General features: G+C 42.5%; 1 protein-coding gene across 7 annotated transcripts in view; it reads right to left on the reverse strand.

Annotated features, from left to right (window-relative positions):
• The window catches only part of sorcs1 (sortilin-related VPS10 domain containing receptor 1), a 216,589-nt gene extending 210,515 nt beyond the window's left edge, over positions 1–6,074 (reverse strand). For all 7 annotated transcript variants that reach the window (XR_015117522.1, XR_015117523.1, XM_086210512.1 and 4 more), the window contains exon 1: positions 5,222–6,074. Coding sequence is in view for 5 of the 7 variants with exons in the window: in XM_086210512.1 (XP_086066638.1) it covers positions 5,222–5,902 (681 nt within the window). In the remaining 2 variants the exon portion in view is untranslated. The remainder of the gene's footprint in view (positions 1–5,221) is intronic.
• Between the last annotated feature and the right edge of the window lie 10,887 nt (positions 6,075–16,961).

Consider the following 16,961-nt stretch of genomic DNA (forward strand, 5'->3'; position numbering starts at 1 on the left):
AATGAATGAAAGAAATTTCCTGCATTAACTGTAACTTTAAAAGGAGTAATTTGTCAGCTCTACATTTGAATGAGATGTATGACTCTAGATTTTCTCCATTGCAGAGGGCCTTAAGATCTTTCTTTACCAGCTGTGCTGTCCACCTACACAATTGAACATGAGTTCACAGAGGTTCTTTAAGCGCTGTCAAATGTCTTTGTAGAAAAATGTAGGGAACCCACTAACTGAGGCAGACGCAGACAAGGAAATGTTCAAAGAAGCTGGAGACAATACAACTAGAGTACACGCACACAGAATTATCCCACAGAACAGAGTGAAACGTGTATAACCACAGTTTTCCAGCATCGGCGCATGATCTGAACATTAGGAAAACACACGATCAATTCATGCGCTGAAACAAGAGCCAAGACAACACAAGTGTCTCTCAGTATTTAGTGTGAGTTACTCTCCTGGTCATTAGTTTTATCCCTCTACATTATTTTTCATCTCTGTCTGTCACATTCTCATCATCTCGTTATCTCAGGGATGCCTTGAGTTTGTTTGAATTTGGCACAAACATCCTCTGGAACTTTAGGATGAACTGAGAAGATTTTAGTGGTCAAAGGTTAAAGGGCATGGTCACTGTGACATCCCATGTATACAATTTATATCCCTGTTTCATTAGCCTGATATCTCAAGAGCCCTTGAAATTCTTCAAATTCGCCACAAAGCTCCACATGGGATTAGAAATGACCTGAAAAAAATTTGGAGGTCAAAACTTAAAGGTCTCATAAGTGACCTCAAGTCACATGACCTTCCTGCTGCTTTCATTCCAACTGATGATTGAACTTTTATCTTTAAATACTGTTTTTAGCTTGAGGGAACATATCCAAATTTGCAGCAAATGTCCAATGGTACTCAAGGATGAACTGAGCACATTTCGGAGGTCAAAGGTTACCGTAAATCACGTGAACACAGTATCTTTGGAATGTGATGAGCGAATTTCCTCAAATTGGTCACAATCATCGACTGGGACTCAGGGATTAACTGAAAAGATTTTGGTGGTCAAAGGTTAGTGTGACAGAGGCCCAACGTGGTTGCCCTACCCCCTGCCCAATCCGACGTACAGGTTTCTACTACTGTGGGATGGTTACGAGGCTGACCGTGCAAATGCCTTGAAAATTAGGAGCAGAAGCGCCTTTATCTGTGTCCTTTACACTAAGCTGTTTGAAATGCAGTTGACTCATCTGTTTATTTATACAGAAGCTCCGACTGTAAAGACAAAGGATGTGTGTTCCCGCTTAAAACATACATATTTAATGCTGGATCCACTGTTCTCGCTTGCTCAAGTAAATTGTTTACGTCAACTGAAAGAGCAGGGCCACATTGTTTCATGGTTGCACAAGTAGCACATTCACATGACAAAATCAAACAGCTGCTAACATTAATGACTGTTTGCTTCGGAGGGTAAACACAGAAACAGGGAAGCAATGATAGAAGAAGGGGAGACGAAATCTGGTATTCCCAGGATTTGTGTGTCTTTACTTCCACTGTTGGGTCATGTTATTACCATGTAGTTGTTAAGCCCACGGACAAACTTGAAGCAGAGGATGGAATTGCAGTCAGAGGCGATGTGGAGTGTATGGGTGCCGGCGATACCTGTTAGACTAATAGTTGTTTTTTTTCTCAGACATGGACTAAGTGGTGCTGGTGTAGTCAAGACACTGAATTATATTTCACCAAAATGCTACAGGATGGCAGATTTTTTTGGGGAGGGGGTTCATATGTTGTATTGTTGTGTTATGCATTAAGATGGCAATTTGACTCTGAGGGAGCAGTCGTCCTCGCAGTAAATAAATACATTCAACACCTGCTCAATCTGATTAAGACTTCGTTCACGTTAATGACTCTAAAACAATGATTGGAAATTGCATTACTGGAATTATCACTTGGAATGTAACCTGAAGCATGTTTGCCTCAAATTCAACTCAGAATAAACATTTGCTTTGTCCTCTGTTTCTGCTGTGTAAATCCAATACTTTTCATCTTAAAGAAGGAACACAAGCAGACGCGGCAGCAGATGAACCAACAAATGAGAAGTGTTGCATCATGGGTTGCACTGCAGAATGACATGTCTTGCAGCCCTGGCAGTGGCCACGTAGAGGTAGATACGCTGTACCTTACTACTCATCATGACTCATCTACAGACTCTGACGCCAGCTACACTTTCGTCTATGTCGGGTTTTGTTGGCAAATGCTGTTCACTCCCAGGAGCCTGCCAGTGGTGAGCCATCCTCACACACAGCAGCCCGAAGAACATGCTGCATATCAACTTTACCTGCACACCAGCCAGCATCCATCACTCATGTGATAACACCCACCCTCTCTCTCTCTCTCTCTCTCTCACACACACACACACACACACACACACACACACACACACACACACACACACTGATGTGCTTGATCAGACAAGTTTGAAAATGAATAATTGTACAAATGTCATTGCTGAGTGTCAGTACCAATAACAAAACAATATTTCAAAGTCCAAACTGATTTATCAGCAGTTACTGGCCCCACAGGAGACTCAGTAGTCCGTCATTTTTTTCAACTAACTTCCTCTGATGTAAGACTTGACTTTGATTTGCTCTGCTGCACATCATTTTGAACTAAATCTCTTTACATTGCAAGCGCATTTTCACAATTTCTGAAGCATTTTATGAACTTATTAATCCATGAATTCAAAAAAAAGTCAGCATGTTTAATTTATAACCAGAATCACAATAAAAGATTACAATGTATCTTCTCCTCCTGTGGGCTCCCAGACGTTGAGGCTGCAGTTAGTAGGGCTACACCGAAGGAATGCCAATGGAGTCAAATACCATCGTGCAACAGGATCGGAGCAGCGGGGAGGCCAGGTAACAAGCTGAGAGGCTGACCCAAGCACAAGAATACACTAGCCGTTATTACAGAGTAGCCATTACTGCAGTGTTACATGAATACATAGTAGCCATTACCACACTATTATATCCACGCCAGGTAGATATTGCTGCATCCCATGAATGCTAATTCTCCTCCTAAACCCTTCAAGGTAAATATCGTACTGTTTATTCCACCAAATTTATCCTAATTACTGGATTGCAGACATGGTAAAACCTAAAGAAGTTTATGTACTTTCAAATCTGACACTTTCACCTTCAAGAAGACACAATCAGAGCAGCACAACTGGAACACACGCAACATTCAGTGACCTTTACGGGTCAACCGTTCAAGGGTTGAACTCTCCAAAATACACAAATGTTATGCAGAACATATACTTTTACTTTTGAGACTAAGTAAACTCAAAATCAAATACTTCTTTACTTTTACAAAAAATAATTTTGAATGCATACCTTCATTTTCACCAGAGTACTACTCTATTTAAATGAAGGAACTGCATAACCCTTCCATCAACGATTCTTTGTTATTACTACATTATTACACAAGAAGTGATTAGTTAATACTATATCATTTCACAAGTATTCAGTATTCAATCCTACACTATAGCACAACATTTAGTAATCATATTATTCTACGACTATGTAGTATTTTACTTCCATACCAATAGGAGTTAGTATGGAACTTTTAGTCGTTTTAGTCATCATTACTAAAATGATGGATGGGCACTCAGTAGTCATTGCTACACTGTCACATGTGAACATTACTATGTTACTACACAAGTACTCACAGGTCATTACTGTATTATTATTGTACAAATGGGTCAACTCATTCCTTCATTGTTAGACAAGTACTCAGGAGTGATTACTTCATTATTACAATAGTTCTCAGTTGGCATTACTATATTATTACAAAAGTAGGCCTACTCATTACTTCATTGATAGATTAATACTCAGTATTCATTAGTTCAAGTATCCAGTGGTCATTTCTATATTATCACACAGATACTCAGCAGTTATTATAATAATATTACACTATTACACATTAAGTATTCAGTTGTTATTGCTATATTATTACACAGGTAGGTCTAATCATTACTACATTATTTGATCAGTAGATTCTTCACCTGAAAATATGTCAGCAAAACACAGTCATCACAAACGCAACAGATACAGCGCAAAAACGGAGGAGTGCCAATCGTACCACACAACAACTTCTACTCGAGTATCTGCCTGCAATGTTTAATGACTCCATTGTGAAATGGTTGTGACCTCATCACGTGGACAACATCTGTCCACGGGCAGACTGATAAGTTAGTCGAGCTCACTGATTCATCTGCTGAAAGCTGGGAGAGTGGTCCAGCGGGTGCTCACGTATGCTAAAGTCATATATGATGAATATGTTTTTTCAACAAACACATTTTTCTTCATCAAATGAAGCCAAAGTTCAAACACTGACCAACTCTTTGGTAATGTTTTACATTCCTTGATGCTGCAAACACATGCACAAAAGCGGTTCAACACGTGTGCAGCTGCTGGTGTCGACTGCTCCACCCTGAACACTGACATGGAGCAAATAATTGAGCAACTCATTACCTGTGGAGGCTAGAGAGCCTCCCTCCCTCCCTCATGTAGCACCCTAACCTCTTCTTTTATGCTCAAGCCAGATCTCCTCCCCCCTTGCAAGGTTACAGGAGGAGTTCAACAAGCAAGGCAGCTAGGAAGAGAAGACTGACCACTCTCAGCTCCAAACACTGCAGGCACTTCAGGCCTGTGGCTCAGGAAAGGGAGGAACGTGTCTGAAATTGCTTCTCCCCTCTCACAAGCGGCAGGGCAGCTGGAAAATCCAGAAAATCCTGCCCTCTGGTCAGAGATGCTGCACTGTACCCAGCATCAGACACTCTCCCTCTCACTACCAACGCACACATTTTACACTTCTGAATCAGCCTCATTTTCATTTGTGGTGAGGACCATGCATCTTAAATAATGCTGATAAAATATTCATGAATTAAAGGTGAGCTGTGTTATTCTATTTTACACTGAAACACATGTTTCCTCACAGATGTGAGAGAATGAAAAGCAGCAACCCACAACCAGCAGATTACATTTGAATTAAAGTGTAGGACCGCGTGAAGTTTTTCATTGTTCCTGTTTTTTTCTTTGTCTTCGTTTGTTTTGATTTTCACTCACACATGTACTCACAGCCTCATACCAGTCTGTGTTGTGCCCATCGGACACCAACAGAAAGCGCATTTGGATTCCTTCATAGCCAGAGGTGCTTAAAGTGGACATAATAAATCACTTACACTGCTGTTCTGGCCAGACCAGTGGACCATCGCCTGGTTGTGAGATGAATCGCCGGTCAAGGCAAAGGTAGAACTGTTAAGTTTTAGCTCCTCCTGCCTCGGGCCGGCGGCTCTCCGTTCCTCTCCGCTCCAGCGCAGCTCAGAGCGCATCACTCGGCTGCGTCCAGCCGCCGGGCTTATGCCCTCATCCGGCTCTTGCCTCTGGCTTGGACCGGGGGATCTGAATCCATCATCACCGCTCCTTCTGGTGCGCTTTCTGTACCGGTTAGCAGCCCCTGCATCATCTCCTGCATTGTACTGACCACTCATGATTCCAGCATGAGAAACTTTCATCTTTGCAAACTGTCCCTCACTGATGTCAGTCCTCCCTCTCAGCCGAGGCTCGGTGTTCTCCGCCCGCCCTGGAGCGCACTCAGCGCAACGGAGCTGCCGAGTTCGGTCACCTGCAGCCGCGGATCTCCCTGCCCCGTCTCCTTGTCCGAAAACTTCTTCCTTTAATCCTGTTGCAGATTCACGCGTATCATATCTCACCAGTAATTCGTGCGCACGCCACTTCTCTCCAAGATGGCATGACCTGCAGGTTATCTCAGCTTGGTCGGCTTGAAATAAACAGAACCAAATCAGTAGCGGAAACCAAAGCGCACCGCGCCACTTTGGGCTGAATATGACGCTCCTCTCCATTGCAGGCAGCGGAGAAGAAGGATGCTGAGGATACAAGTCCTTTATCCCACTCTCCTCTCTGCCTCTTCGGCTCTAAATTGTTGCCGCTCGGCTGTGTGAAGATGGAAGTGCTGCGCAAGTTGTGGCGTTGCCCAAATGCAGTGTTGTAAAAAGTGCTGCTGAGCTTAAGTGGTCCAAGTTGAAGGATTTGATCAAATGAAGCCTCGCACGCATGGGGGAGGAGCTGAGGATCCAGAGATGGAGGATAATGTTGCTACTGTCTTTCTCCATATTTGTTATTTCCCTCCACATGCTCGCCAGTTTTGTTCTGATGCTCTTTTATTTCTTTCTCTCACAGCCACATTTTCTGTCAAACTACAAAGACCTTGTTTTTTTCTACTCCTGCTGCAGATTTTATCACCAAGCCTCCCTTCAGGCAAAGTTAATCACTTAATGTAGAAAAATCAAACCACAATAATTCTACCGAGATTAACATTTTTAGGCGTCAACAGGGGCTTTCAGTAACAGGAAAATATCAATATGTTTCCAATTCAATGCGGTGTCATACATGGCAGACTTTATGACTTATTGAACGGTCATAAAAAATTCAACAGGAAAATGAGATTTTTACACTACATATCTCCAAGTGCATGCATTTTATAGCTCCATCCCTGCGGAATTTCTTAAAACTGGAGAATCACCTGTAAGGTTGAATATGCTTATTTATGCTTGGCCAAAATAAAAGAATAAAAAGGGAGACATGTTTAACAGTAGTCATGTGTCGGATGACAAGAAAGAGTGTAACTGGCGGAAACAACAAGGCTGGAAGTTCATCTTTCTGATGGCAGCCCTGCAGCTCTCTGTCTAATGACTGGCGTTTATGGTGATTGCTGCTGAGTACTTAGTAGCACAAAGGGGTATACAAATGGTCGCAGACTACTACAACAGTTGGCTGCTTTCTAGTTCACAGCAGAGAGGATGCTGTCATGAGGGAATAAAATGGGTAGATTGTGCCTCTGAATGTAGGAGGAAATATCTATAGGGTGCTTTAAAGCAAGAGTCAGGACTGTGAATCTTACTGAATCTTCACACAAAACATTCATATCCTCCTGAGACGTTTATTTCTGACACATGTGGCGAAGCTGATCAACCACAGGATATAAAAACACAGTTAGAGGATGCTCATGCTGATGATGACCCATCTGGGATGATGACAGCGCAAACTGCTCATTCTGTCACATACTTCCTCTGCGCTCAGCCTGTGCGAGTACCCCGATCATACTGCAATGGCAATACACATCCCTATAATTTTACATATTCCGATAGCATTGGATTATCCTTACATGTTACACATCCCAATACCTGTTACATCCTGACATGTTACATAGATCAATACCATCACATGTACTAATAATGTTATATATCCTGACATTCTAAAGAATAATCAATTTAGGCAACTGGACTCACCTCTTGTGGGTGAAGACGTTTCTCCTCTCATCCAAGAAGCTTCTTCAGTTCTAATTTTCTGGTGGGAAGTATCAGGTATATATCCACCCACCTGATACTTCCCACCAGAAAATTAGAACTGAAGAGGCTTCTTGGATGAGAGGAGAAACGTCTTCACCCACAAGAGGTGAGTCCAGTTGCCTAAATTGGTTACTCTTGAGAATTACAATGGCCTGGATGACTGGGAATATACACAAATATATATATATATCCTGACATGCTACATATCCCAAGTGTTACATATGCTATACTGTTACATATCCTGATTGTGTTTCATATCCCAATAACATTACAAATCCCAATAATGTTGCATATCTGAATGACCTTCCATATCTTGACAGCAGGGCTGCACGGTGGTGCCTCACAGCAAGAAGGTTCCGAGTTTGAGTCCCGGCTCGGGCACTGGATCTTTCTGTGTGGAGTCTGCATGTTCTCCCTGTTCCTGTGTGGGTTCTCTCCGGGTACTCCAGTTTCCTCCCACCGTCCAAAGACATGTAATTTGGGGACTAGGCTGATTGATACTCTAAATTGACCGTAGGTGGGAATGTGAGTGTGAATGGTTGTTCGTCTCTCTATGTTGGCCCTGCGATGGACTGGCGACCTGTCCAGGGTGAACCCCGCCTCTCGCCCGTAGATGCTGGGATAGGCTCCAGCCCCCCCCGTGACCCTTAATGTGTAGGAATAAGCGGAAGATGACGATGGATGGATGAATCTTGATAGCATTACATATCCCAATATCATGAATGTTACATCTTCTGGTTACAATACATATCTTGGTATCATTACATATTAAGGAAAAGATACACATCATGTAAACAATGTATATCCCGATGTTGAGTCATAATCTGATAATGATATCAGGATAATGATCAAGGCAAAGATACATCACATTAATGACACATGGAAGGATGATGCAAATCCCAATATAGAATGTTTTCAATCAGCCTCATCCCCTCTCGACGTCTTTGGATGGTGGGAAGAAGCTGGAGTACCAGAGAGAACCCACGCAGGCACGGGGAGAACATGGAGACTCCACACAGAAAGATCCCGCGCACGAGCCGGGACTCGAACCCGCAACCTTCTTGCTGAGAGGCCACAGTGCTGACCACTGCACCACCGTGCAGCCCGTTTTCTGTGAATTTGATGAATAAATTATTGTAAAACACCAAACCGAAGGGCCCTTTTTCTTCTTTCTTATAACTTTCTCAGCAAAGAAAGGGAATCAAATTATATTTGATTATTTTTCCCTTCTTAAGAAATGTAGTTAAAATTTTTGATCAAACAAACTAAAAACCTTTTCTGTTTCCCTGTATTTGCAGGGATTACTGTTGTACTCCAGGGTTAACTCTGCATGGCAGCAAGGGAAGAAGTGAGGCAGAATCTGAAGATGTTGAGGCTGGTCACCTGACTTTCACGCATGAGTCTGGATCCAGTCAGTGCCTGAACATCAATAAAGCACAACTTCAATTTTTCCCTAAACTTAAAGCTGCACCAGATATTGTTCAACATGTATTGAATGACATCATGTAATTGCAGAGGCATCATTCGTGCTGATGAAACTACGGAGAGTAACAAGTGGTTGTGCAGGGTCTTCATGAAGCCCCCTTTGGCTCTGTGGAGCTGTGTAGTGGTTTCAGCACCTCGTTTAGCATCCTGCTGGGGAACATGGTGAAGCATTTAACAGCTAAAGAGCCAGAAAATACCCTCAGGAGTTGAGTGGGAGAAAAAAAAAAAACCCAAGCTAAACAAGAATGATTAATTGTACGCAACAACACAAATGAAGGATAAGGTTGCTCTGTAACTGCTGGTTGTGTGAATAGCAATATAAAGTTCATCCAAGGGAGTAAATCATCAATCAAGTGGCAAAAAGTGAATGTTAATGTTCCCAGTCTGACTCTTTTCGATTCCAGGGCTGTACAGCAACAGACAGCTCTTAGTCTTGTTGACTAGTGATTCTGGTGTCATAGCTGTGAAGATGTTATGAATACAATCCTTACATCCTGAAATGTATTGAAATGATCCATACCTTCAGCTTGAGTCCATCACGTTTGTTGTCTCATTCAGAAAAGTCTCTCTCTGAAGTCTCCCGAGAGTCGACATGTTGATACAGACACGCTGATGTTGTGGCTGGTTGTGCTAACACTTGTGTTGACACAGTGCCCCTTGTCGTTCTTGGCTCTGCAGCGACTATTTTAACTGGGATGATGACTGCCAGTCAAACAGTACAGCAAATCCTAAGTCCTTTTCTTAAAATATGTTATAAATACTGTTTGTGGAAATTAAAAAAAAAAAAAACAGCAAGAAAGCAGTAGCAGTCTACAAGTCTTGACTTCATCCTACGTTTTTGAGCAAAATATGTAAGACCATTCATAGATGGATTACCGCATGGGCAAAGTGGGTATGTGCCCAGGGCCCAAGAGCCAATAGGGGCCCTTGGCCCTCGGAGTTGGTTTTTGTTTTTGTTTTTTTGGTACAAATAAAAAAATATCAGAATGAATGTGGTTCTCAAAATGTAGTCCATCCATCCCTCCATTTTCTACCACTTATCCTGTTAAGGGTTGTGGGGGTGGAGCCTATCCCAGCAGCTTTTGGGCGAGAGGCGGGGTTCACCCTGGACGGGTCACCAGTCCATCACAGGGCCAACACATACAGACAGACAACCATTGGCTCTCACATTCATACCTACGGTCAATTTAGAGTCTGGATTAACCTGGTCCCCTCTTGATGTCTTTGGACTGTGGAGGAAGCTGGAGTACCAGAGAGAACCCACGCAGGCACAGGGAGAACATGGAGACTCCACACAGACAGACCCCGTGCCCGAGCTGTGACTCGAACCCGGAACCTTCTTGCTCAGAGGTGACAGTGCAGACCACTGCACCACCGTGCCGCTTCAAAATGTAGAATGAAAATATTATCATTTCAATGTTTTTGAAAATATAATGTGTGACGGCACAATGATATGCTCCATATGCTGGGGGTCCAGTGCACGTGTTTTAAAATGGAGAAGCAGGCACTCTGTGGAACCCTGAAACAGAAACAAAAGCAAGCATAAGAAATTTTCACCAGAAAAGGGAGGCAAGGTGATGGGAGTCTTAGCAGCGATGCTGGTACTACTGCTCATAACACTCGTATTCACTAACGCTCGTATTCACTAACACTCGTATTCGCTGATGGGCGTATTATGGACCGATTTAAGTGCAACACAGTGAAAACAACCAGCCAGTTTCACATACACATCTTCCATTACACCAGTAAGATGACTACAGGACTTCTCTCTTTTTTTTCCTCCCGATTCCAACGTATGGCAGCTTCCATACCTTGCCATACCTATGCTGCAGACCTAAAATGACCAATTTTGCGTGTTTCCTGGTCTTGGCATGTGTGTAATGGGAAGAGTGCCTTTGTGCTTGCACTGTTTGCGTGTATAGGAAGGGTCCGTGGCGGATTTGTGTCCAGGGCTTGTGGTCACGATACTCCGTCTATGAGAAGATTTATTTACCAAGTTTGAGTTGTTACTGCAAACTATTCTTGCAATATTATTTATTTATATATTTTTAAAATTTTCTCTAAATATTTTCATGTTCGAAATAAAGGATTGATTCCTTCATTCCCATATATTCTGTATAAAGCAAAATGCTGTTCCAAAAAGGGAGATTACCTGCTGGAGACATCCATTTCTCTTTTCCATTAAGTTGTCAGGCAATTACAACAGCAGTTTGAGTTTGTCAGTGTGGAAGAATGCTCTTTTGGTGGGTATAATTTGACAGTAGCCACTGGCCCCATTGGATTACATGACAGCGTGCTCTGCAGTTCTAGCCTTCTCCAAAACTAATAAATCATTACCAGATGCATTAATAATCTGTTAATACACATTAACTAAGAATTAATGCACCATTATTAATGCACCTTTAGTGTAAAGTTCTGCCCCGTCTCATGCGTCTGACCCAGATTTGGCTCAAACAGGAATTCAAAACAAAAAATGTAATTTGATCAACTCACAAAGAATTTATTTTGGTCAGAATTCATCAAGAGCTGCGAGCTGTTCTTTCACTCAGCACAGTCCCATGTGTCAGATGTAGCCTAATTTATGAAGTTCAGTACATTTTTTTTTTAGAAGTAATAGGGTAAAACATATTATTTCTAATGATTTATGATCAAAAAATAGAGACAACTTTCAAGTGAAAATTTGTTCTTTTTTTTTTTTTTTTTCCTTCCCTGTATGTGTTTCAGAAAAATCACTGGAAAAGAGAGTGTGAAGTAAATAGGTCAATCAGGTGACAACATCATTTTAAAAGCCATAAATACTCCCAGACAGAGAGAGTATCAGCTCATCGTTGGAAGACATTCATGGGGATCACTCATCTTATGTGGGTCAAATTAGCCTTTACATCTCGCAGTGAAACAGACGTCTAATTAATGTCAGCCATGAACCTTTTTTAGGGAGGAAGGATCCTTTTCCTCCCAACACACTAAACATAGTAAGTGTTTGCTTCGTCCATGGCTCACAGCATTAGGTAGACATATTGTGTTGGATTAATGGTCCTGCAATGGACAAGGGCCCACATGGTTCACATACACTTATCAACCAGTTTTAGTGTATCAGTTTCTGTGGGAGTGTGTGCACCTCCTGCAGTAAACATCCGCTACCGCATCATCACCTGTCCCCGCCTGGGCTCGCCATCCATTCACAGGGAATCGATTTCCTGCCAATAGCAGAAATGGATTTTTTGAAGAAGTTGCAGGAGGCGATATGCCGGCCTAAACTGTCTGATTTGTATGTACGCGGTCAGACTTTGAATGCACAACAAAGCGGTGAGCCTCCAAAATCACAGGAAAGTGTTCCTCTATGCTAATGCAAGCATGGAGGATATGCCCTGCGGCTTTGCAGATACTTAACACATTTCATAGCCTTTCCAGAGGCACTTCTTGCTTTCAGTCCGTCCTCATCTCACACAAAGTACATGTACTTGTAATCCTTGCAACACATGTTTTTTTGATGGTTTTAGAAATACAGCGACAGTCATGTGACCTGTCTGGATTTTTAAATTAATCTCCTTTGACCTTTTTTCCTTCTATTAGATGTCATTCAATCAAAGACATAACCCAGACTCATGAAGTCGCTTTTTTACAACATGGTTCCACCTCCCTGGCTCAGCTCCCATGGTTACCCTCAGCTGTTAAAAGCGTTGGCGCAATAACAAGAATTGGACTCAGTGGAACAAAAAGTGATTTTTTTTTTGGGTGGTGGGGGGTGGGGGGCAAGCATTCCTTTTCCTAACAGAAGTGATTAAAGCAGACCTATAAATGTTTGTGTTTTCAGGGTTCAAAGTGAGTGGTGATTGTGAAGGAGGAAGGAAGGAAGGGGGTGGGATTAGGTAGATGGCTCTTTTATATTCTCTGTGTTCCACTCAAATGGAAAGTTACTCCAGATAAATAAGTTTCGCAGTCATACTTTATTGGTATGCATTCACAGCAGAGAGCAGACACGGGGTCAGGAGCAATCAGTTTGTCATGGAGACGGGTTCAGCATCTCAGTTCAGCATCCTTCATTTTCCAACACGTTTTGGCATGTTTGTGTCTCAGCCTGCCATTAATTGCAAAACTGTCCACCCATAACAATATGAGTTTCTGAGCATCAGACGGCAGCCTAAATCAAAACCGATCCTTAAAAGACATAAAAAAAACAGCCTACAGAAACAGACCAGTGGTTAGTTAGGACTCCATTTCCAATTCATGAAGTGAATTTCAAGCAGTGTCCCAAATTGGCTGAGCAGGGCTGCAGCTCAGCTCTGTATTGTCAAGACATCTGAACGGCAATAATTGGATAATCCAGGGCTGGCATGGCTTGGAGATAGTGGCCATTTAGCATCTTAAGGGTCGCTGGTTCGATCCTTACTTCCCCATATGACCATATCAAAGTATCCTTGAGCAAGATACTGAGCCCCTAATGCTCCTCTTGGCCCTGCGACAGACTGTCCGTCCAGGGTGAACCCTGCCTCTCACCCAATGTCAGCTGGGACAAGCAGTACAGAAAATGGACGGATGAATAATTGGATAATCCATTGGAGTGAAACTCCAAATTAAAGACAGTGAGTCATTTCCCAATATGAGTAGGAACAGTTCTGAGTAAAACTGTCATCTTGAATAAGGTACAGTTGGTGCCCAGCTATTCGTCTGCAGTCACAGCTTTCACAGCCGTTCATGCCAAACTGCGCTGTCTCCAATAGCACTTCAGGGGGTGGATCCCTTTATCAGAACCCTTGTTGCATTGTCCTAAATTCACTTATGGAAAATATAAAAGCCTCAAACTGATGTTTCTTGCAGAATAGCTCAATGAAACGTGATGTGTAGAAATGTTAATTGTCAGTGAACAACAGCAGAAGAAGCAGGGATTCCACTGCCGATTCAAAGAGGCATTCCACCACACAGTGACTCCTTTCATGCAGTTCAGGAAATATGCATATTTCTTACACAAAGGCAGCTCTCAGCAGTAACATTCTTCTACCCTGGAAACTTCAATGCCTCTGTGACTCCTCCACTGGCCATCAGCAGTGCCTTCGATATTTGGAGCAGAAACTGAATCCACCTGCTGATTATTCTCATAGCTGTCTTCAGCCACAGATACGCCAGTAGCCATGTTCCTTTGTTCGTTTGTAGAGGAAGAATACGTGATGAGTGGTGAGAGCTATTTTGGGGGGGGGGGGGGGGGGCTGTCACCATAGTTTGAGTTCTCATCAACATCAGCCTTGAGTGGGTGATAGAAAAAAAAAAAGTTTTGAAAAGCCAGGTAGGATTAAGAGCAAGATCTCTCTTAATCCATTTGAGGGGCCAAATGAGTGACTGCTGTAAAAGCTTTCCTACCGCAGCTAAAATATTAATATTTGCTGCTCAGGAACATTCCCAGTATCCTTGGAGTGAGGCGGTGATAATTATTAATGAATCTCATTTTCAGACCTCTGTGTGAGATGTTCAAAGTGCCTTTGACCTTCAGAAGGAAGACTTAGTCATGGAGAATTCCCTTGCAGCTCATCTCCATCACGTTCGCCACAGCGTCGGTGTTCTAAATCAACAGAAGATGACACAGTTCTGTTTGAATAGACTGATAAGGCTTTGACGCTCAAGGCAAGGACAACATCCAGCATCATGTCTCAGTTACAGACATGTTTGAGGAGGCAAGAGGTCCTCCAGGATAAAAACTATGCTACAGTAAACAATCCGACAGTTTACTGACAGCGTCAGGAGACCATGTTTTCAACTCAAACCCAGCAAGTGTGAAAAAGCGATCACAGATGGGGTAATTCTGCTTTCAAGTGGGATTATATAACTTGTGCTGAACGTGGTGGAAACGGCTGGATATTGGAACACTGAATTTTGCTTTTTCTTGAGTCACTTGTGTCACAGCTGCTCTGATCAATACTTCCATATTGAAAATGGATCAAGGGACTATGAAGGATGTGAAAGGTGTTAAAAAAAAACACACACAGCTAATTACCACCTGACCGTTCAAGTCTCCTCTATGGACATTCCTTTCTGACAGAGATGGAAAAAAAAGGTTAGAATAATGCTTAGATGATATCCCAATGGTGAATCATATTTTTGAGTTGCGAGGTTGAGGTCCCATTATGACTCTTTGTCTTACAGTCACATTTATTAGATCTCACAATTTCCCATTTCCGTCTCAGATTTTGCCATGGGAATATTTTAATTATCAAAGGCTATGGGTTTTCTTTTTTAATCTTTTTTAATTTCTTCTTCTTGTGGAAAAGTGCTTCCATGTCTCTCAGCTTTGGTCAGTGGTTTCCAAAGTGGGCAAGAATCCGCTAGATGGTGGTGAATAGTCACACAATCCCATCCCGAACATATTGATTTTTATTTTTGGACTCTTTAATTTGACATCATCACAGACTCACGATCATCAGGGAGTTTTGATCTCTTGTTAGTCAGCATTTTTCTTCGTTTTCCTGTTTGGTTCCTTTTATATTTTTGCATCATTTGCCTCTCGTGTCTGTTTGCTTTACTTCCTGTCTTTGTCTTTTTCCCACCTTTTTGAGTGACTCACCTGTGTGGTGTTACAGAATCGGAGTGTTTGTCAGCCAGTCAGCTCCTTCCCTACTCTCATGTGCTCCAACCCCTTTCTCTTTGTGATTATTGCAGTTGGTTTTTTTTTGTTTCACTCTGTCAGATGTTCAGGGTGAACTAACATCCTGCTGTTCCTGTGCTCCTTGTTCAATTGCCTGTTTGTTAGTTTGCTTTGAAGTCTGTTCTAGTTTGCGTCTAAGTTTAGTTTTAGTTTATCATGATCATTTAATCATCTTCCGTTCCTCGTCTCCTGTCTGTCTCGATGGCACTTCCACAGCTGTGACTGTAATCTGAAATAAATACATACTTTTTCATTTTTGATTTTTGAATTTCTTTTCTGATTTTGACTTTTAATATTCCATGATATATTTGGATACATATTCAATCATGAAGAGGATCAGCCATAGAATTTCAATGAAGCTTTTGTACAAACTATTTTTGATCTGCAATATCTTGAATAATCAGAAAATCAAATGAAGGAGAGTAAACAAAGAACAAAGTCATTACACGAGGTGAGTAACTATTGATGCAAGTGTGTACAACCTGCCTACACTTGCAAGTGCAAATGAGACACTGCAACCATGTCATCCATCTTGACAATGCCCATCCAAGCCCGAAGAATTTTTTTTTTAATGTAATTAAAGTTTTCGGGTCGCTGAAACTCAGAAATCAGATTTCAGTATTCTTTTGTTTGGGGATGGCCAGCTTTGATTCTTCAGTTGCATCCTACTTTGGCTCTTTCTCACCGCCCACCACCTCCGCCCTGGGTTCCAGCCCAGTAGACAGCTGTTCTCAATGGTTGATGCTCTAATAAACTCATTGTATGCTGCCTGAACAACAGCAAACACATCCAAAGTTGGGGACTGGTTGAACAAGTTGGAGTGCAGCCGTTGAAGAGCAGGGGTGCTGCCAGGGACTTTGGGCCCCGTGAGAAGATATCACATTGGGCCCCTGTCACCCAAAAGGCAACACGAGGCCTGTGCAATTATTGCAGTGACATCTGTAGAAACCAAAAGCTCCACTCAAACCGTTAAACAACGACTGCTGTAGGTCTGCAGTTCTTGTCAGCCAATCCCCAATTTAAGATATTGCTGAGAGTGAACTGTGTAAATTTAACACCAGCATGTCACTGTGCTCCCCTCCTCCTCTTCATCTCCGCCTGGTCTTCACAGAGTCATTGGTTCCTTCATTCATAGCCATCCTCCTCCAACATCACCTCCAGTGTCTGGAGTCCACGGGGGTGATGTCCATGTCGAGTCTAAGCACAAAAGACTCATCCATGCATTTTCTACCACTTATCCTGTTAAAGGTCGTGGGGGTGGAGCCTATCCCAGTAGCCTTCGGGCGAGAGTTGGTGTTCACCCTGGACGGGTCACCAGTCCATCACAGGGCCAACACATACAGAACGACAACCATTGGCTCTCCCAGCCACGCCTACGGTCAATTTAGATTCTGGATTAACCTGGTCCCCTATTGATGTCTTTGGACTGTGGGA

This window comes from Aulostomus chinensis, chromosome 8 (assembly GCF_037954235.1).
Source record: "Aulostomus chinensis isolate RoL2024-O1b breed Wild chromosome 8, RoL_Achi_v1.0, whole genome shotgun sequence".
NCBI classification, from domain to species: Eukaryota; Metazoa; Chordata; class Actinopteri; order Syngnathiformes; family Aulostomidae; genus Aulostomus; species Aulostomus chinensis.